Source organism: Bicyclus anynana, chromosome 10 (genome assembly GCF_947172395.1).
Source record: "Bicyclus anynana chromosome 10, ilBicAnyn1.1, whole genome shotgun sequence".
Classification (NCBI taxonomy): domain Eukaryota; kingdom Metazoa; phylum Arthropoda; class Insecta; order Lepidoptera; family Nymphalidae; genus Bicyclus; species Bicyclus anynana.
This window is the reverse complement of record NC_069092.1, coordinates 1,483,400-1,505,472: the sequence shown is the minus strand read 5'-3', so window position 1 is coordinate 1,505,472 and position 22,073 is coordinate 1,483,400. Positions and strand designations below refer to the sequence as shown.

General features: G+C 36.5%; 2 protein-coding genes across 3 annotated transcripts in view; one reads left to right on the top strand and one right to left on the bottom strand.

Moving 5' to 3' along the window:
* Positions 1-15,518, top strand: part of LOC112053312 (scavenger receptor class B member 1) — a 73,633-nt gene extending 58,115 nt beyond the window's left edge. For both annotated transcript variants that reach the window (XM_052883776.1, XM_024092704.2), the window contains exons 6-13: positions 2,726-2,929; positions 4,474-4,598; positions 6,996-7,157; positions 7,704-7,810; positions 11,075-11,193; positions 13,468-13,593; positions 14,753-14,901; positions 15,271-15,518. In XM_052883776.1, the coding sequence (XP_052739736.1) occupies positions 2,726-2,929; positions 4,474-4,598; positions 6,996-7,157; positions 7,704-7,810; positions 11,075-11,193; positions 13,468-13,593; positions 14,753-14,901; positions 15,271-15,463 (1,185 nt within the window). In that variant the 3' untranslated portion in view covers positions 15,464-15,518. The remainder of the gene's footprint in view (positions 1-2,725; positions 2,930-4,473; positions 4,599-6,995; positions 7,158-7,703; positions 7,811-11,074; positions 11,194-13,467; positions 13,594-14,752; positions 14,902-15,270) is intronic.
* Positions 15,519-19,381: 3,863 nt separating this feature from the next.
* The window catches only part of LOC112053311 (transmembrane protease serine 12), a 40,585-nt gene continuing 37,893 nt past the window's right edge, over positions 19,382-22,073 (bottom strand). Inside the window, exon 6 of the mRNA XM_052883777.1 lies at positions 19,382-20,896. Coding sequence (XP_052739737.1) covers positions 20,735-20,896 — 162 coding nt within the window. The 3' untranslated portion in view covers positions 19,382-20,734. The remainder of the gene's footprint in view (positions 20,897-22,073) is intronic.

Sequence of the window (22,073 nt, the reverse complement as noted above, 5' to 3'; positions counted from 1 at the left end):
AATACATTATGATACACAGGGCAAGTGAAAGAGCCCTTCAAACTGTTTCCAAACACACAAAAAGGTCAATATTCTATCCGGCAAGGTGATCCACTTATAACCGGACCGTTACTTAACGCTGGCTGAACAATGACGTCACTTCTGTACAGGTCAAATGTTTATTATGGAGGCGGTTTTATAGAAAATTATAAGGAAAATCATTAATCTAAGTCCGTTTAAGTAAAATTATTATATTATTTATTTATTATCATATTATGCAGTGGTGCACTCCATTGATGCAAAAATACACTGCCTACCCTGGAGACTATATAAAATAGAAGCTTGCAGAACAAATTTATCAGTTTCGTTACTTACCTTACCTACTTTACTTTAGTTATTAACCTTTATTCTCTTGTTGACACAATATTACATACACTCTAATGGCCACAAATCCGCATCTTACGTATAGCATAAAACAGATTTTTAATTTTACGGTAGAAAAAATAACTTTGTATGATTTTCTATACTAAGAATACTATACTACTTACTATACTAAGAATACTAAACTGTAACTTCACCGGGCAACCACGCCCTTAAGATCAAAAAAAAATCTAAGCAACCATAAGAAATTAAACAATTTTATATTTTTATTTTAATTAATTTTAATTTTGTCTAAAAAATAGCACTGACTTTATTTTTTTTTCTATCAATCTATCACTATGTGAGATGTCATTTAACACGTACAATTCTATTCAAATAATACACGCTTGCTTCTCAGACGTTGTATAACACTCAGAGGAAATATTTATAATAGCTATTATTATAATACTAGTTATATATAAAAAAATCTTTACACATGTCCGATACTTATTTACCAATTACTTAGTTTATTTAATCATTGTTACAAATTACACCGTTTAAAAGTGTTAGCAATTAAATAATAATTATTAACGTAAACATTATAATCAATCCCATACAAAGTATTAAATTACTTGCGGACTCGGTCAAGCTTCGCTTTGACTTATGTGCACTTCTTCCCTACCCTACCCTACCTCTACCCTAACCCTTACCCTGCCCTACCTCTACCTTACCCCTACCCTACCCCTGAATTCATTTGTTACAAAAAATGTGATAAATGATGAACCGCTCGACCGATTTTGTGCAAAATTCACATCTACTAAATAGTCCGAACAAAGTCTAAACATTTGGTGTAGATAGGTGAGCCCGTTCTTGAATCACAAAATTACAACGAAAAGTTGTATTGATTTTTATATAGAAATAGATAAGCTATTTCACTAGAGATAATCTCATATATAAATATCTATTTCTCCGAAACGGCTCAACCGATTTTAATGAAGTGCCTCCGGTCATTTTTTATTTTAGTATTTTTTCATGTAAGAAATTTACATGGGAAAACAACGTTTGCCAGTATAAAAATCTGGTGACATATCTATGAAACGGCACGACCGATTTTGAAAAATTTTTCATTAATAAAAAGCTACCAATATCCATCAAGTAACATGGTCTATAAATTAGTATCTCCATGTTCCCACGAAAACAAGAACTATGCGAGAGAAACCGCGGGACATCTGTATTATATAATGTATTTAATATAAGCTTATATACTATATAAAGCAGCTACTGTATGAGGAATATTAATAGATATGATAATAAATAACAATCAACCTAGGTTTTATCTACATGTATAAATAGGTTCCGACTGACTGTTTATTTAGTCCAGTCATCAAAGGAATTAAACGGAATAAGATGTTGAAATGGATTTTATTTGTATAAAATGTATTCCTCATTTTAAATGTTGTTTTCAAAGTATAATGTTAATAAGCTTTTAAAAATTTCATATTCGCACATAAACAATTGCAAAAGTTACTTAAAACTCAGCTAAAACTCACGTAATACAACGTCGGAGTATGCCCGACTAGTTTCGAAAATGCTTGAATCGTGCCGCGTTGCAAGAACCAGTTCATAACTAAGGGTTCAAAACTAGTCGGGCATACTCCGACGTTGTATCACGTGAGTTTTAGCCGTGTATTATTCAATTAATATTAATAAATAACATTCACGATAGTTTAAATTCTAAAAAAAAACGTTAGAGAATTTTTATAAGAGGATATAAGAGGAAATTTTCAAGAATATGTTACAAAATACCCTTTTTTTGATAAGAAAGGTTATTTTATAACTTAACAGTAGTTTCATATACTTCAATTCAAACAAACACACATTCTAATATTACCTATTTATCATCATTATCAACCCATATTCGGCTCACTGCTGAGCTCGAGTGTCCTCTCAGGGTTAGGCCAATAGTCCATCACGCTGGCCCAATGCGCATTGGCAGACGTCACATGCGCAGAGAATTAAGAAAATTATCTGGTATTGCAGATTTCCTCACGATGTTTTCCTTCACCGTTTGAGACATGTGATTTTAATTTCTTAAAATGCACACAACAGAATGCACACAAGTTAGAGGTGCATGCACCTAATCGAATTCGAACCCACACTCTCCGGAATCGGAGGCAAAGAAAGAACGAAAAGAAAAGAAAGAAAATAAATTTATTCAAATCTAAAAGTTACAGACAGCCAGTACCCTATCCTTATGACAGCATGTCTGTCTGTAACCCTTAAAAAGAAAGGGTGTACAGCTCAGCATATCCACTGGGCTATCACGGCTGTTTAATATTAGACCTCTTTATAGTATTAGTATAGATAACCTTCAAGTTGCCCCCAGGCTATCAGCACTCTCCTGGCCGACCATACGGGGTACTTCGTCAACGTGGGGGCATACTACTCCATCTCGGCGCTGGGGTCCAAGCTCTTCAGGAACATGACCGCAGGGGAACTCATGTGGGGTTACGACGACCCCCTCGTGGCAGTCGCCAGCAAGCTCCTGCCTGGGTGGATTGATTTTGGCAAAATTGGTATTATGGACAGAGTAAGTAATTGAAATTGTGATTTACAAAAAATATTTAAAACAATTATTTTAAAATTTAAGAATAAAATGGCACAGTAAATTAAAGCCGGTGTCAGATACCGAATCGAATTTGTGATTCATCAATATCAACCCATTTTCGGCTCATTGCTGGGTTGGGTTCCTCACGATGTTTTCCTTCACCGTTTGAGACACGTAATATTTAATTTCTTAAAATGCACACAACTAAAAAGTTGGAGGTTGGATTCGAACACACACCTTCCGGAATCGGAGGCAGAGGTCATATCCACTGAGCTATCACGGCTTTTGTGATTATAAAACTGAAATTAAAATATCTAAGAATATATTTATTCAACCATATAAATATGGAGTATTAATTTAGTTTGTGCTATTAATTTTTTCCATTTATTTAGCAACTATACTTAAACAAATGCATTTTAAAATAATATTAAAACCAACTACTTAAAACCTACTTATACCTATTAGATAAACTACATTTTATAAAAAAAGAGAAATATACTAAATTTAAATTATATCTAAAGAGTGAGGCGTCGTATTTTTAGCTTATATAAAAATTTTTCATATTGGTGTTCGCTTTGTTTTTGGCTAGGGGTGTCCTTGCCTCCCCTGGCGACGCTTGTTCATACAAAATAAACCAGCACTATCTGTATTTAAATTCATAAATAACATTGTATATGTTGAGGCTTAATTAAAACTAGGGTGCATGAGTTATTGGGCCAAACATGATTTGTGATCGTATCTCTCATGACAGGTCAGGCCTGTTTATGGACCATTAAAAACTAGCCATTGACGTCATGAACCCGTCACCATGGACCAATATTAATAACAAAATAGTCGTCTGTCAAAAAAACTGGTTCTAAACATTCGCAGATTAATTAAAACATGTTTATTTACGCCTGACATTAACATTTAGTTTAAACTTAATTATGAAGAATGTTATAACCACGTCCTGGAGTTATTTTTTTTATGTTAGACACTAAATGGGTTACCGGTATTTTGAATTTTAATTAATCTCATTATGAAATTGTATGTTTTATCGAGCCTATGGTTCCTGATTTTTTTATACAAGTAATTATGAAAAACACCCTGGTGCAATGATTTAATACTAATAGATATGGTACAGGTGCGTCGAAACTGAGGCGAACAAAGGCGGTCAATTGTCTTAATTTCATTTGGGTACATAGTAAATAACGAAAGTTCCTTAAACATAAATATTGTCTACAACGAATTGTGTGTTTAGCAGGCTTATTCACTATCTTTGACTATGCTGGCCCAATGCGGATCGGCAGACACAGAGAATCAAAAAAAATCTCTGGTATGCAGATTTACTCACGATGTTTTCCTTCACCGTTTGAGACATGTGATATTTAATTTCTAAAGTTGGAGGTGCATGCTCCGCACCGGATTCAACCCGATACCCTCCGGATTCGGTGGCAGAGGTCACTGGGCTATCACGGCTCTATCAAGCTATAATCTAAATAATAATTAATTGGCGTAGCAAAATTTTATATTTGCTCACTTTTTAGTTCTACGCACCAAGGAAAGAGTATTCGGAGGTGGAACTGAGGAACTCGAGCAGAAAGTTCTCCATCAACACATGGAACAACCTGACCGGCCTGGCGGAGCAGGGGTTCACTGATTGGAATACTAGGTAAAATTACAATAAAAACCGTTTTACCCTACAATGACGAAGCCAAAAAAATGTCTGTGATTTTAGCTGTCATACGAGTATGTAACATCAATAATGTTAGAAGACCAAAGAGGTAGGAAGGTTATACGTGGACCACAAGTGGCTCGTTAAAACTATGCTAATTAGCAAACCTGAGCTTAGTCGCCGTACTGTCATCGCGCCATTGACATCGCCGCTAATTTTTTTTTTGTGTGCCAGTTGTAAACATCGAATGTGGTTTATGTTACATGTCTACCTCTTTTTTTCTTCTAACATCATTGATTTACATAATATAACCTAACTTACTTGGAACTTGGAAGTTATTGGAATTATTATTTTTAGTCTACACATAACTTAGGTTACATTGTAACCGACGTTTATAGTGGTGGTCATAGAGTAGGTTATCAGTAGAGCATTATTAATTTATCACTCATAACTCGCAATTGACTAGTGCTGTGATTTCAAGCTACAAATCTTCTCTATTACACCTAAGCCCTGACTTTATAGTGGGTCATTTAATAGTATTTGCATTTTGGTGAAAGAAAGAGGAAAAGAAAAGTTTAGGGAATCGACAGCTTAACTAGCATACTGATATGCGGAGATGTTTTAAAGAAACAGATAAAGAAGATTAAAATAAAAAATATAAGAAAAGGTTAGGTAATCGACAGATTAACTCGCTTTCTGATAAGCGAAGATGTCCTAAATAAACAGATAAAGAAAATTAAAAAAAAGAAGAAAAGGAAAGGTTACGTAATCGACAGTTTAACTAGCATTCTGATACGCAGAGTAAACACCGAAACAGCTAATGAAAATTAAAAAAAAAAAGAAGAAAAGAAAAGGTTAGGTAATCAACAACTTAACACGCTTTGTGATACGCGGAAATGTCTTAAATGAAATAAACAGCTAAAGAAAAGTCTGATATTGTGTACACTGACTCCATTATTCGAAGGCGTATCCAAACAAATACTCTAATGAAACACCTAGGCAATTTATTAGTAGGTAACCTTAGTTACTCGTAATTACATAAACCAGCAGTTTATTTTATTGTAACCAAGCATTTGCTTAAACAGATGTTAGAAACGATAACAGGCATTTAATTGGTCGTAATGATCTGTAATGGTTAACCATAAATCTCGAAAAGCAGGAGTCAAGGCAAGACCATTGTCATGTTCACCTATGCCACTATTTATTATTGAAGTGCTTTGCTTGCAATTAAGTATCATTCTATGGGTTTTGCGATTGCAAGGAAGTGTTATAATCTGATTTAGATGTATAATTGAGTTCTTTGTAATTTATTTCTATTTGCATTTTGTATATTTGTTTATCCGATATAATTCTATTAAGATTATAATCTGATTTAGATGTGTTCTTTGTAATTTATAAATTCATTAAGACTTATATTTGCATTTTCTATCTTGGTTTATCCGATCTAATAATTGTAATTCTCTTAAAATAATAGGGCGCCTGCGCATGAAATTCAGTTTGTAATTTAGATAAAAAAATAAAAAGTAGCTTTTATGTGTAATTTAGGGATATAACTATATTAAGCCACAGTCATCTATACAATACTTTCGGCGTAAAAGATTAAAAAATATTCTTACATCTATACCAACTTTCGCGTTTATAATGTTGACGGATCGAGTAGATGGCTCACTTGATGGTAAGTGAAAATCATCACCTTTAAACAGAGCATCACTTCACAGGGCATGATAGGAACACGTCTCACGAAGTGTCTATCTGTATTTACATATACAGGTGCTAATTTTCATGTCTCAGACGTACCGCCAAGCGATTTAGCGTTCCGGTACGATATCGTGTTGAAACCGAAAGGGGCTGGTGGATTTTCATCCTCCGCCTAATAAGTTAGCCCGCTTCCATCTTAGATTACATGATCACTTACCCTCAGGTGAGATTGTAGTCAAGGGTAATATCATTAAATAAAGTAGTACAATCTAGGATGGAATCGGGCTAACGTGTTAGGTGAAGGATGAAAATCCACACTCCCTTGGGTTTCTACATGACATCGTACCGGAACGCTTAATCGCTTGGCGGTACGTATGTGCCGGTAGGATGGTAACTAGCCACGGTCAAAGACTCCCACCACCTCCCACCTGGACCAATTAAGAAAACCTCAATCGACCCAGCCGGGGATCAAACCCAGGACGTCCGTCTTGTAAATCCACCGCGCCACGGAGGCCGTCAATTGATAGACAAAGGTCTCCTGTAATGAACTCGATACATCAGTTTCGAGCGGCTTCCTGCAATCCATTTAATGGTTCTGGTCAACCAAATAGGCTGTCGACCAACTTTACGGTGCGGGGTCGCCAATCCAACAAAAAGGTCTCTGACCCCATTAATAATAATGAGTATTGTTTGCAGCATACCTTGCAACCAAGTAAAAGGCACGTACGAAGGCTTGATGCTGACCCCTGGTCTGAAGAAGGATGTGGAGATCCCGATATTCAGGAGGCAAGCCTGCAGAACTTATCCTTTCAAATTCCTCGAGGAGGTCAAGAGTCCTGATGGTCTTACATTTTATAGGTAAGTGGCTGTAATATTAACTGGTAGAAAAATCTAAATAAATCCGAGTTCTTTTCTTTTTCTTCGTCTTTTTCTTTGAGTGACTCCGACTAGCGAAGGTTAGCGATCAGCTTCGTATAATAATTCTTATTGTTAACGAGGCGAAATAATTCTTTCGGGTATTTTAAAGCAAGACTTTTTGAGGCGTCAGGCGTCCAGACTAAAATCTTAATCGATCATGTAAAGTGTTTTTCAGATAGCATGGGTACGGTGACAGTTGCGTCTTACGGTCTAGGGGTAGGGCAGGTTGGGGGTAGTTGAAAGTTTACATCGAGTTTCACGCGGACGAAGTCGCGGGCGTCCGCTACTCGTGTTATATTTTCTATCATCTAATCTACCAAATCTAATCGGTCCCCGTGACGCTTTAGTAACTGCAAATTTGGCATCCCGGGCTCCCCTACTAAAATGTCTGGAGAGACGCTTTATGTTTCTAAGAATCTGAAATTCTGGTAAAAACTACCAAAGCTTCAAGTTTATTAGTATCTGATAACGTTTCCATTATCCCAGGTATATCATGGACGAGACATCGTTCAACAGAACCTCCCGCTACGCCTGCAAGTGCACAAAGAACTGTGTGGCGGACGGATTCATCGACATCAGCAGCTGCTACTATGGTGAGTTTGACGGCCTCCGTGGCGCAGTGGTATGCGCGGTGGACTTACAAAACGGTGGTCCTGGGATCGATCTCCGGCTGGGCCGATTGACCTACCACCCTATCGACAAAGACGTACCGCCAAGCGACTTAGCGTTATGGTACGATGTCGTGTAGAAACCGAAAGGGATGTGGATTTTCATCCACCTCCTAACAAATTAGCCCGCTTCCATCTTACATTGCATCATCACATACCATCACGTGAGATTGAAATGAAATTGATTTAATAAAATTCTTGAATACTCGGGTAAAAAAATTAAACCAAACCCTCCTCTTCTATATTCAGTATTAAACCCAGAAACCAACTCTCTTTCCCCTTCAGCAAAATCAAAAGGAGTTCGATTAACTTTTATTCTATATACCATATAAATATGTATTGTACCATAAGAGTTATTCGCTGATTATGTAGATTTTGTGTATATGTACTTGTATTTTAAGAAATTCCAAATCGGTAAAGTGGTTCAGTTGGAAAGCGTATTCTTGATTTTACATTTGTTGGCATTTTATTTTTTCTTTTAAATTGGTTCAGGTCTAGTCTAGTGGTAGCATCGGCTGAGGCTACCGACTTACCACCCTACCAGCAATGACGTACCGCCAAGCAATTTAGCGTCCCAATGCATTTCCGCGTAGAAACCCGGGATGCTTTTCTTTTCCTTCTTCTTTGAGTGTCTCTCCGGCTAGCGAAGACTTGTACTTTGTATGTTGTGGTTAGATTAAAACCTTAGTCGTGTATGTAGACGAGCGATTTAGCATCAGGGCATGTAGCACGTCGATTCGCTTTAACCCCTAACGCTTCGAAAACTAACAAAATGCGAGGCAATGACATTCACTGTCGACAGGTCACGTGATCAAGTTGTCAATCGGATCTGTCATTCCCAAAAATTTTGTTAGCGATTGTACAAAGAGGATCGACGTGCACATGGCTACAGGCGATACAGTACGATGTCGCATAGCAACCGCCAGAGCAATGGTTAGAGTAAACTTGTATCTCTTCCAAGTTAGCCGGCTTCCAGCGACTGTATTGTCACTAAACAATCAGCCCCTGCATTCTATAAAGTTACAGCGATGTTACATCGCTCATTTCCATGACGACTTCCAACTTCGTTGTTAGTGACATTTTATTTTTGACATACCATAGAAATACAGTTCAAATTGTAATAAAACTTATGATAGGCGAATATAACATCGACGAGTATAAAATAGCGGAATCACACTCCAGTTCAGAGACCGTCACTGAAAAAATAAATAATCTAATTAGTTACAAGTACATTTGATGTTCCGATAATGTAGTTATGCTAAAGGACTAATAAGGTTACATTACTGGGTATTTCTCATGATCAACCAAGTAGTTACCCTTAGCGGTGAGATCATTATCTCTATGTGCAGTAAACTACATGTACTATGGTAATTTACAGTTCTGGTTTATTTTAGCTCGTAAAGTTACATTTGCGTATTAATAGCACTTCCTTCCGGTGATTATGTTTACATCTTTGTTAATTTATAGACATATAAATTAAAACAATAATTTAATATCATAATTAGTATTATGTATTCTTTGTTTGTTGAGAGCCGTGATAGCCCAGTGGATGTGACCTCTGTTTTCGATTCCGGAGGGTGTGAGTTCGAATCCGGTCCGGGGCATGCACCTCCAACTTTTCAGTTGTGTGCATTTTAAGAAATTAAATATCACGTGTTTCAAACGGTGAAGGAAAACATCGTGAGGAAACCTGCATACCAGAGAATTTTTTTAGTCCTCTGCGTGTGTGAAGTCTACCGTCAATCCGCATTGGGCCAGCGTGGTGGACTATTGGTCTAACCCCTGTCATTCTGAGAGGAAACTCGAGCTCAGCAGTCAGTCGTCAAAGTGAACCTACATACCAAAGCCCACATCCTCCGGAATCGGAGGCAAAGGTCATATCCACTGGGCTATCACGGCTCATAGTGATAGCCAATTCTTGGTGTGATTTCCTATAATTGTGTATTTAAGTGTAATAAAAATAGGTATTTAATGATGTAAGTAATTCTCGGACCGCATTTATCTTTAACTTTGGTTTTGAACCTAAGTTATAAACGATTATAACTCAGTCACGTATTTAAACCGTGACACATAAACTGTTTCACTTGTTAATTAATTTTTTAAAGGAGGAAGAAGTAAACATTATCTCGATCGCCTTCTAGTTATCTACTTTGTAAATCCTACATTACTAGGAATAAGTAACTAGATATATACAGATAGGCAACTATGTAAAAAAGGCAAAAACGTTATAAATCATTCATGAATTTATGATTAATAAGTTGTATGAGCATTTTGTTTATTTGCACATAAAAATGTATGTTAGTACTTATAACATGATTTCCCTTAACCGTGAAACTAAATGACTTTTAATTCTTATTTTTTTTTTAATTCTTGTTTTTTTTTTAAATAAAAATGCATTATGTCCCTATTTTGCCCACTATACGGCAAGGACCTATAGCCCTGTAGAACGCTTCGAAAATTAATAATAAAATGTACAGGAATCAGAATTGACAGGTCAGGCCACACATCTTGTTAGTTTTCGAAGCGTTAGCGTTTGTAGAAGGAGAATCGACGTGTCATATGGCTACAGGCCCAGGTCTGCCCCCTTTTAAGGTATAAAACTTACAGTGCAATTCATAGACGTATTAGACACCCCTAATACGTCTATGAATCCAGGGGATCATTCACCCGCTGAGTGTCAAATTCTCAAACAAATAGTGGTCAAATCCGACACTTAGCGGCTGATTGGTCGCCTGGGGGAGCCCCTACAAGTCTATGCCACTTTTGCCGTTAGATCACCACCCTGCTCCAATGCAAGTTTGCAGGCTTAGGATAATAACGTTTTACTCTTGCATTAGGACTCGAATCCATGACTTTGTATTCACAATCGTCGTCATCAACCGGCTTATTATATATTCGGCTCACTGCTGAGCTCGAGTCTCCTCTCAGAATAAGAGGGGTAAGGCCAATAGTCCACCACGCTGGCCCAATGCGGATTGGCAGACCGATTGAGACACGTGATATTTAATTTCTTAAAATGCACACAACTGAAAAGTTGGAGGTGCATGCCCCGGACCGGATTCGAACCCACACCCTCTAGAATCGGAGACAGAAGTTATATCCACTGGGCTATCACGGCTTCACAATCCACACTCATTTAACTAATGAACTTACGTCCTATAGGTATATAATTGTAGACTATAATCTCAGGGTTCCCCATCGTGCTATCAAAGCCCCATTTCTTGGACGTGGACCCGACTAACCAGGGACACTTCAGTGGCTTCTCACCTGATCCAATCAAGCACAGGTCTACCGTGGATATAGAGCCGGTAAGTCAAATTATCTTTATAGTAAGTAAGAGTATGCTAATAGTAAGGCAATTTTTAAAAAGTAACAGGGTATCTGCGATCACTGCTTTCGGAGCTACAGAGTTATATTAAAGGGTCATTTTTGTAGCGCTGTAATGGATCGTTACATTCTAAACACGAAAGAATGACGTCGTTATTGTATGGTCGTTCACCCGCGTAGTTCCCGTTCCCTAGAGATTACGTGGACAAAGTGTAGTATGACACTCACAAACAACGTGGCTTTCTAGTGGTAAAAGAATTTTCAAATCTCAAAATCGGCCCAGAAGATCCAAAGTTTACCCTCTACGACAAGACACCCTTTACCTCTATAATTATAATATTAGTATCAATGATATATCTTATTTACTTATGGAGTATCACTACTTAATAAAATATCTTCCGACTTCGCTACGTAGGTATACCTAGATATGCGTTTCAAAGCCACACAGTCGTAAAGCGTAAATCCCAAAAGCCATGAAACTAATTATTTTGTTTACTAACAGCGAACATTAGTCACTATTTATACGAATTCGCACACACTATACATTCTTGAGAAACAAGAAATGACTTGCGTCATTTAGGAACTCTAATTGATAATATGCATAATCCAGCTAAGTGGGCGTATCCTATTCAGTTAATTAACAGCTAAGAATTATATATAGTATCATTATTTCTAGAAATATTAATAGAATCATCATCATCAGCACTTTCTTGCTTCTTTGTACTTTGTACGGTTTCACCCGCTTGGTTGCCGTTCCTATAGGAATCATCATCATCCATCATTGTCAGCCGATGGACGTTCACTGCTAGACATAGGCCTCTTGCTTTTTTTTTTTGATTGTGTAAGTGCCGTAGGCTCCTTATGGGACCTCAGCGGCGTCACCGGGGGGTTTGGGCGAGCGCAGAAGCATCGCCTGATGGGGCCCGAACGCAGAAGCAGAGTAGATGGGCGGAACAACTCTCTAAGGGCGTCTCCTCTGAGACTCGGACCTCGACTTAGAGGGCCGTTCGGAAAGGGTGTTTTGGCCTGAGGTTAGGGTGTTTGGTCAGATATCGGCGTCTGGGTGACGTCAGATATCGGTGGCCTCTTGCATGGACTTCCAAACAAAACGGTCTTGAGCCGCCAGCATCTAGCGGCTCGAGACTGTTTTGTACCATGGAGACATCAAGCGGGTTGCAGGGAGCCGCTGGATGCTAGCCGCCTATAGGAATACGGGGATAAAATATAGCCTACAGAACTCGGGGATGTAGTAACTTCCCAACAGTGGAAGGATTTTTCAAATCTGTTCCGTAGTTCCAGAGCCTATTCAATGCAAAACTAACAAACACTGAGTTCAGTCAATGCCAATTCAGTTTTGCGTTTTGAGTACTCCAAGCATTGTTCGCTCCATCGGCCGATAGTCTGAGCTATATTTATATTATCTGAACTATAGTGAGATAGTAATAAAGTGATTACACAAATCGTTGATGTAATCGACACAGGAGGTATATAAAATTTTCCTTCAATCTATTTCTATATAATAGCGTTTGCGAAATTAATAACATAACCAACGTGATGGCGATATCAATCATAATTGATGTATTTTGAGTAATGTATTGCGTAGTTTGTGGAAATATACCGTTTAAGAGCTAATACGAGCTACGAACGACCTAGCCACTTCTTAGAATTTGACTGTAATATAAATCTATACTCATATTATAAAGAGGATTTTTTTTATGCAATATAGGCCAGCGCTTGAATACAATTAAGCCTGATGGTAAGCATTAATGCGGTCTAAGTTGGAGCGCGCTTACCTAGAAGTTTACCTAGAAGAGGTAAAGTTTGTAGGGGATAATTTCTGGATCTACTGAACCGATTTAGAAAATTCTTACAACTATAGAAAGTCAAGTCATTTGTGAGTGTCAAAAGCTGTATTTCATTCCCATGTTCCCATGAGAACGGAAAATACGCGGGTAAAACTCAATAGCTCAACGGTAAGAGCGGTCGGACTCATCGGTGGTGGTTCGATGTTGCATACTTATTTGAAGACTTTTCAGTTGTGTGCATTTTAAGAAATTAAATATCACGACCGTGTCTCTGTAAAGTAAAACATCGTGAGGAAACCTGCATACCAGAGAATTTCTTAATTCTCTGCGTGTGTGAAGTCTGCCAATCCTTATTGGGCCAACGTGGTGGAGACTTGAGCTCAGTAGTGAGCCGAATATGGGTTGATAACGATGAATCAGAGGTATATTCATGGTGATTGCATTTTTCAGGTAACCGCCGTAAACATGGCAGTGACTACTAACATACAAATAAACATCGCTGTCCGGATGTCTGCGGGGAATCCCCTCACAAAGCCTTTCAAAGATAAGGTGGTCCCTATTCTGTGGTTCTCAATGGTAAGCTATTTTCAAAAGGAATTATTATCATCATCATCATCAACATCATCACCATTATAGGCAATGAACCAGGCAGGTCTCATAACTGAGAGGTAACTAGTTATTATTACTAATAAATCTATGTCATGAAGCTCCTGTAACAAAGAACAGAGCAAAGACAACAAAAGTATTTAGCACTAAAAAAATATTTTTAGTAAACAGTGACAGTTGCTTTATGACGTTCATAATACGTACTATTATCGTGAATCGCGCTTTCAAGAGTAAAACGAACTGTCACCGTACCCATGCTATCTGAAAAGCACTATATTTGTAATAATATAAATTTAATAGTTACTAGATCATTATAAAGGGTGTCAAAAAACTCGAGTGCTTATTAAAATAATAACGAATTTGTCTTTGTGAAAGAAGGCCTCTGTGGCGCAGTGGTTGCACTGTGGATGTACAAAAAACGGAGGTCCTGGGTTCGATCCCCAGCTGGGCAGATTGAGATTTTCTTAATTGGTCCAGGACTGGCTGGTGGGAGGCTTCGGCCGTGGCTAGTTACCATCCTACCGGCAAAGACGTACCGCCAAGCGATTTAGCGTTTCGGTACGATGTCGTGTAGGTACCGTAAGGAGTGTGGATTTTCATCCTCCATCTTAGACTGCATCATCAGTTACCATCAGGTGAGATTGTAGTCAAGGGCTAACTTGTAAAGAATAAAAAAAGACAGACTTGTGAAAGACTGATCGATAATTTCGATTCCGCCGCGTTTCTCTTTGCTTCGATTCGAGATGGTGCGTGTCTTACAGAGGAATTCATTGACGTTGCAGGGCCAGGGGACCATTCACCCGCTGAGAGTAGGATTCTCAAACGCTCAGAGCTTAAATTCGACACTCAGCGGGTAAACGATTCCCTAGGGGCAACCTCACACAACGTCTATGAATTCCACTGTCAGACCTACTGAAAATCTATACTAATATTATAAAGCTGAAGAATTTGTTTGTTTGATTGAACGCGCTAATCTCAGGAACTACTAGTCCTATTTGAAAAATTCTGTCAATGTAAGATAGCCCATTTATCGAGGAAGGCTATAGGCTATATATTATCCCCGTATTCCCACGGGGACGTCAACCACGCGAGTGCTTGCAGCTTGTAAACATTATATTTTTGTTGACAGAACTGCAAGGAGGCACCGTCAGAGGTCATCAACCTAATGTGGTTCCGCTTTGTGGTGGCTCCACCGCTCCTCATCACGGTGACCGTGGTGCTGCTCCTCGTCGGCATCGTACTCGGTGCTCAGGGCTTCCATCGTATCTGGAGACCAAGGTATTGTGGCATTCTCTTTGTTAAACCTAATTAATCAGTAAAGAGGTATAGACAAAATATCGTCCATTAGTGGAGAGTAATCCCAGTTCCATCTATTTCGCCCCTACGCAATAAAAGATGGCGGAACTTCCGGTTGCAGCGCCATTGGTTGAATTTTGTCTATATCTTATCGCGAGATTACATGGTAGCGTCTCAGGACACATACCTCTCTCCTAATTCCTATGCATGCATGTGTTACACGCTGATAATGCTATAAACTTTCCCTAAGCGAAAGAATTTTTAAAATCGGTTCAGTGGTTTTGCCGTGAAAGTATAACAAACAAACATTTTTCGCATTTATAATATGAGTATTGTTTTTATTTATTTCAGGTATAAACTCGTCCAACAAGAACAAAAACCAAGAAAGAAAAGCATAGAGAGGAGGAGAAACAGTGTCATTGTCAACATGGCGGATAACAATGGCTTTATAGATGAACAAGAGTTGGCCAAAGAAGCTGTCTCCCTACTAGCTATAACAGAAGAGGACGGCGATGGTATTCCAGATCTATTATTAAACGAGTGATAGAGACAGATAGTGGTATTATAGGTATTATTTATTATATTAATAAATTCGAATATTATGAATAAGTAGTAGGTGACCAATGTATTTCAGCCGTAGACTGAAAATGAAATAGACCAGTGATTACCGTCAGTCAAAGATATTCGATTTTGACTTACTCGTATTTTTCATATCACAATACACTTCAAGTTTTTCATTAGTTCAGATGTAATTTTGTGCTCACACTCATTTTATTTATACATTTATATTTTTAATGTAATCATATAAATGTACTATTGAAAGCAACGATATACATTGTACCTACGGTACATAGACTAGATGACCACTGTCATTCGCTCGGCTCACAGAACTGACAGACGATTACCTATATGAAAACTTATATAATGATTTATTTATTTTGCTATCATCCGCGAAAAGTCGCATCGATGCGAGATAAATCGCTTATATTATGAATATCTTGGCAACGCCCACCTCTTGCCCCACCTACCATTTGGTCTATAAAAGACGAAGCAAAGGTCGAAAACGACACTTTGCAATTGCACGTTGTAGAGTCAACTTCTCCTGAGGATGCTCCGGTTTCGGGGTGAAACGTACGTAGAGAGTATTTTGCCGGACCTGGGTGACGTTGTCGCATGGGTTCGTCGACTTTTCGCGGATGATAGCAAAATAAATAAATGATTATATAACATGATGAACTTCCGCAAAGTAACGCCTGCTTCTATCCAATATATGAAAACTTGTCAAATAGTTGCTCCCCGCTTAGCAACTTTTATGCGCCGTTTTCATAAAACGTAATCTATGCTGCTGACTGAAAGACAATTAAGTATTGTCAACATGTTCGAGACCCAATGTTACGTCTGAAACAACGGCACACGTCAATATACTGAATATCGAATCGCCTTGTCTTGTAAAAGTACACACATAAGTTGGACTTTTTAGAGGAACGCGACTAATGCTTGTTATTTGTCTATTAGTTTTCTGTCTGCGGTTTTCGGTGTAAACGTTACCAGTTATTATTTAATATTGATACCAATAGGTAATAATGATATTTAATTTTAATACGGCAATCTTGTTTAAATACATTTCTTGATACCTAGGTATTTCTATTTTAGTTGTGTTTATATTGATTTGATGTAATAAATTGTAATACACTGTATTCTAATCAGTGGCGTGCACAAGGTTATACGAACAAGGTATGCAATAGAAAGATACTTTACATCAGGAAAATTAGTCTTAAATCAGTGAAGATACCTTCTTGCTAGGATAGGACTAAATATTGAGACTCAAAAAATGTATAGCTATCTCGTAATAATAATTAATGTCTTTTGGATAGCCAATACTTTTAGACTTGTCTTCTAATTGGGTACGCTTTCCGGCATAATTTGGTCAACTTTGCCCAATTTTACCCAATCTTGGGCAAAGTAGGCCAGTACTTTTTATGTTTGTATGATGTCTTTTTTCTTTTTAAAATCACTTGTAGATGGATGATGATGAATTGATATTATTTTATACCAATATATTATTTTTTAATAATATAGAAATATGAATATATTTCATACTTGCCTGTAATTTTAAGAAATAGGGATGCTCAATTTTGGTAATAAAATATTTATATATTTAAATAGTTACTTTATTAGTTAGTTAATTATAAAATATACTTAATTAAGTATATTTTGTAATAGCAGACGCCCCGCGGTTTCACCCGTATAGTTCCCGTTGGAATGTGGGGATAAAATTTAGCCTATATTCAACAGTGATAATGTAAGATTCTAATGGTGAAAGAATTTTTCCTATTACCAATTGCTCAAAAAAACTGCTATAAATGAAAATGGCCACTAATAAGTTAATTTACAGCTCGTGTGGATTAACTTGACACCTAGCTCGAATATTGTTTGTACTATGTTTGTTTGGTTGTGCTTAGAGCAAGGTGTCAATTTGATGCGCACGAGTTATAGGTAGACGATATTTATTATTATATACGTTATTCAACATGTTGTTTTTGTCTCCTTTGGCTTGAAATAAATTAAAAAAAAGGCTTGAAATAAATTAAAATTGTCAGTTATTAATTAATTGTTATTGTATTAAATAATTAAACTTGATGTATACGGTTTCCTCGTAAATATATTCAAAGTAAAGTAAATCTATTTTAGTCGATATATATTATTAAAATTGGAGGAAATATTATTTTTTCATGAAAATTAAAGACATTTAAAATCTTTTGAATTGTAGACGTTTGCTCAATTAAAATTAAGATTATGCTCAATTTTTAAAATGTTTTAAAATATTTTGATATTTCGCTCAATGCTTTGCATTTCAGATTAGTATGTATGTACTCATTATCCAATATTTACGTTTTTTTATTACCAAATAAATCCATTACATATAAAGTAATGGATTTATTTGGTAATAAAAACTTTAAAAAAAATTTTAAAGATTTTTTCTAAAATTGGCAATTTGTTTTTTACGTGATTAATTAAAATAATGCACCCAATATTTATAACTATTAGTAAAACTATCATATATGAAATGCATAACTAGTGTTTGTTGTGATAACATAAATTAAACCTCACTAGTTTTCGGTTAAGGGACAGGACGTAAATCTGTGAGGTCTAGGTTCGATCCTCGTCTTCTAGCACTCCTTTTCTCTTATATTACTCTGTTTTGTAAAGAGGAAAGGAAAATACTGCTCATCATTATCAGCCTATTTTAACAGCACACTACAGGACCAACACTACTTTTAGCAGATATATGTAGCGTAGGACCAACACGCTGTTTCAGTGTGAGTTGGTGGGCATATGATGTTCATGCTCGATTTAGTAATGATCACGATCAGATGTTATTGAAAATGACCGGATCCGATGGCTCAACTAGTTACCAACTTCTTAGCTATTTAAGTAGATGCTGAGAATTGGTATTGAAAATTTCTTGGAAGAAAGAGAAGCTCAACATTTCATAGCTTGGCCCAGAAGTCGAACCTAAAACCTCGTGATCCGAGGACACATAGGCTAACCATTAGGTCCAATGACACAGTTAACATTTCTCATGCTTAAAGATATTGTTTTAAAATTAAATTATATTAAATAAATATAAATTAAAATATGTCCATAAAATATTATAACGAAATGTGATATTATTTTTAATGTTTTGTACTTGTAAGAATTTATAATATTAAGAAATTGTTTCACTACCTTCTGTTACTAATTATTGTCAGATAGCTTAGTTGTCTTCGTCACTTCAGAAAGTTAGTATAATTCGTGCACATTAACTTGACACCCGGCTACCAAACACAACTAAACAAACAGTACCAACTTCATCTTCTTCAATTCAACTTATTCAAGCCAGGTGTCAGCTTAATTTACACGAACTGTACTTATTAGTATCGGTAATTATTTTGTTTTTAGCAAGACAAAATTAATGTGGAATGTTTTTCAACAAACAAACTAAAAAAATGAGGGTAAAAATAGCTAGTCATTTTACACTTAATAATAATTTTACTTTACTTGTGCCTAAATTAATGACAATGAATTTTATAATAAGCTCCTAGATTGGATAAAGTTAATATTTTTTAAATAGCGTTTTGTTTAAAAAAACATAATTTTAACTAAATCAAGTATGAAATGACATGCATTTTTTTCCTGAATTTTTAATTTGTTTGTTGATAAACATTCCACATCGAATTAGGCTTTAGGTAGGTATTTAAGGCTGTCCTAAATTCTTCAGAATATTGTGAAACAGTCCCTAAGCATTGTAAATACAACTAGACTGAAGGTGTTGTGTAAATAAATGAATATATAAGAAAATAAGTTGTTTTTATTTTACAATTGCACATTATAATTATATTTATCTAACTTATAACATATTTTTACATACTTATCTTTAATTATCCGACTGTAGGATTTTATTTTAGTAAGTACATCTATTTTTTTGCAAATAAATAATAGACTAGATTATATATAGATTCTAACAATATTTACAATGGTAATCAAAATGCCTAGTGGCAGTTTGATACTGTTACTATCGCGTTGACGTAAACGCGAATTTCTAAGTAATTGAAACAGCGCCATCTAGTGGCACTACTGCACAACTGTTTCAATTCCATATAAATTCGCGTTTACGTTAACGTGATAGTAACAGTATGAAAATATTGAAAACTTCCACTAGGCACACAGTATACTTAAAATTAAACGAATTAACATATTTTGTAAAATGTGACGTGTAATATTTGACACTGTCGTAAATACACTAGCGGACGCCCGCGACTTCGTCCGCGTGGAAATCAGTGTAAAATTTGAACCCCTTTTTCATCACTTTAGGGGTTGAATTTTAAAAATTCTTGAATAACATTATATTTCGTATTTTTAATGATCTATGAACATTTTTTTAAAACTTAACTCTAAAAGTGAAGGACTTTCTATACAAACTTTCAACCCATATTTCACTCCCTTCAATTTTTATTTTAGGGTCAAAAAGTACGTTATGTCTTCCAAGGTCATATTGTACCAAAATTCATCTTGATCGTTTCAGCCGTTTAGCCGTAAAAAAAGTAACAGACAGACAGACTTACTATCGCATTTATAATATTAGTATATATATTAGATCGATGGGTGTAGATCCAAATGTCTGTTGTTTCACGCAAGTATATTATAGTTTTTAGTACATTTTCTGTAGTAGTAGTAAAGCTTTTGTGACAGAGCTTATCCGGTTAGTACTACGACAATTTTATTTCCGCCACCAAGCAGTATTACTGTGTTCCGGTCTGAAGCATGGCTGCTGGTGTAATTAGGCATCTGCCTATTTTATTTTTGCAAGTAAGCCCTTGACTACAATCTCACCTGATGATAAGTGATGATGCAATCTAAGGTGGAAGCGGGCTAACTTGTTAGAAGGACGATGAATTTCCATTCCTTACGGTTTCTACACGACATCGTACCGGAACGCTAAATCGCTTAGCGGTATGTAAAACGTACCTTACTATAAAATTTGATTCTATTTAGAACTCAATTTTTTCTTTTTTTGTGCTTTATTATTGTGTGAATAACTATAAGTATTCACTTTTTTAAAATTTACTCCAAAAACAGAGTTATCCAAACCACAGTCACATTTTGATTTATATAAAAACATTTTAGAATCAGGATTTAAACGTCAAATTTCTTCAAAGTAAAGTGAACGTTAAACATTAGTCATTAGGTCCACTTTACTTTGAAGACAATTGACGTTTAGATCTCAACCCATGTTTACGAATTATAGGGTTATAGTCTAGAACAAAGTAAAGTATCAGCTAGTATAAACATGTGCGTATATCCACGAGACATAGTGCGCCACGTTAGTGTAAACATCGGGCACGCCCATCCGAGCGCAGCCTGACCCGAAGGAGGTCAGCCCGCGCAGCTCCCAGCGACCCCCCGACCTGCACTGCAGAGGTCCGCCACTGTCACCCTGAAATAATAAAAAAAAAAACAAAAATAAAAACCCGATTACGTAGCAAGTCATAAGAAAACCGAGAAACAAAGCGATGTCCAGACACTAGGCACTTAGTTTCTCGGTGTCCTGTCATGTCATGTCAAACAGTCTTTTCCCCAGGGACATGACTGTTTCTCATCATTATCATCATCATTCACTGCTGCGCATAATAGGTATCTTGTGTTGTTGTTTTCAGTTGTGTGCATTTTAAGAAATTAAATATATCGTATCTCAAACGGTGAAGGAAAACATCGTGAGGAAACCGGCATACCAGAGAATTATCTTAATTCTCTGCGTGTGTAAAGTCCGCCAATCCGCATTGGGCCAGCGTGGTGGACTATTGACCTAACCCCTCTCATTCTGAGAGGAGACTCGGTCAACAACCCATATTCGGCTCAGTAGACATCTGCCAAAGTCACCATGTCCAAACACTTGCTAGGAGAATGGGCTGACTTTCAGTTTTTATAAAATAAGGAAGGTCTAGCCATAAGAAGCTTTTTATTCCATTAACTACTACTAGAATAGTTATTCTGAGGCATACAAAAGCCCACGTCAAAATGACGTAAGAAATCAAGGGATAGATCAAACGTCAGTTTCTATTATTCTTATCACAGATACAACTTTCGGTTACATTTAGTATTACGTAGCCGTTTATCATCCATCACTTTTATTTGTACAAATGCCGCTTTTAATTGACATTCACTATTAAATACTTGTAACATGACACTTGGAGATATCATGATCGATTGTATCTAAAATGGAACGCCGATCTATCTACCGCAAATACCGCACGCATAGATCGATCAATTAATTGTCAAACTTGTAAGACGTATACCAAAAATTTTCTTAGAAGTCTTATCACCAAAACAAACCCGTCTTGTCACTAAAATCACATATTTCACTTACGTTATACGTAATTTCTAAAGAACAAAGTGTCTAAATCCTTTATTATACGCATACAGTACGAATTACACCAAAAACTACACCGAATTTACGATTTATTCACATTTATTTTCTGAAAAACAAAATCACAACGAGATTAATTTGGACAGCTTAACTACGATTACGGCAATTTGACATTTCGTAACGCTAGATTGTCTATGAAAAGCAAGGATGGGTAAATAACATCGAGCGTTAACTTATCGATAAATGA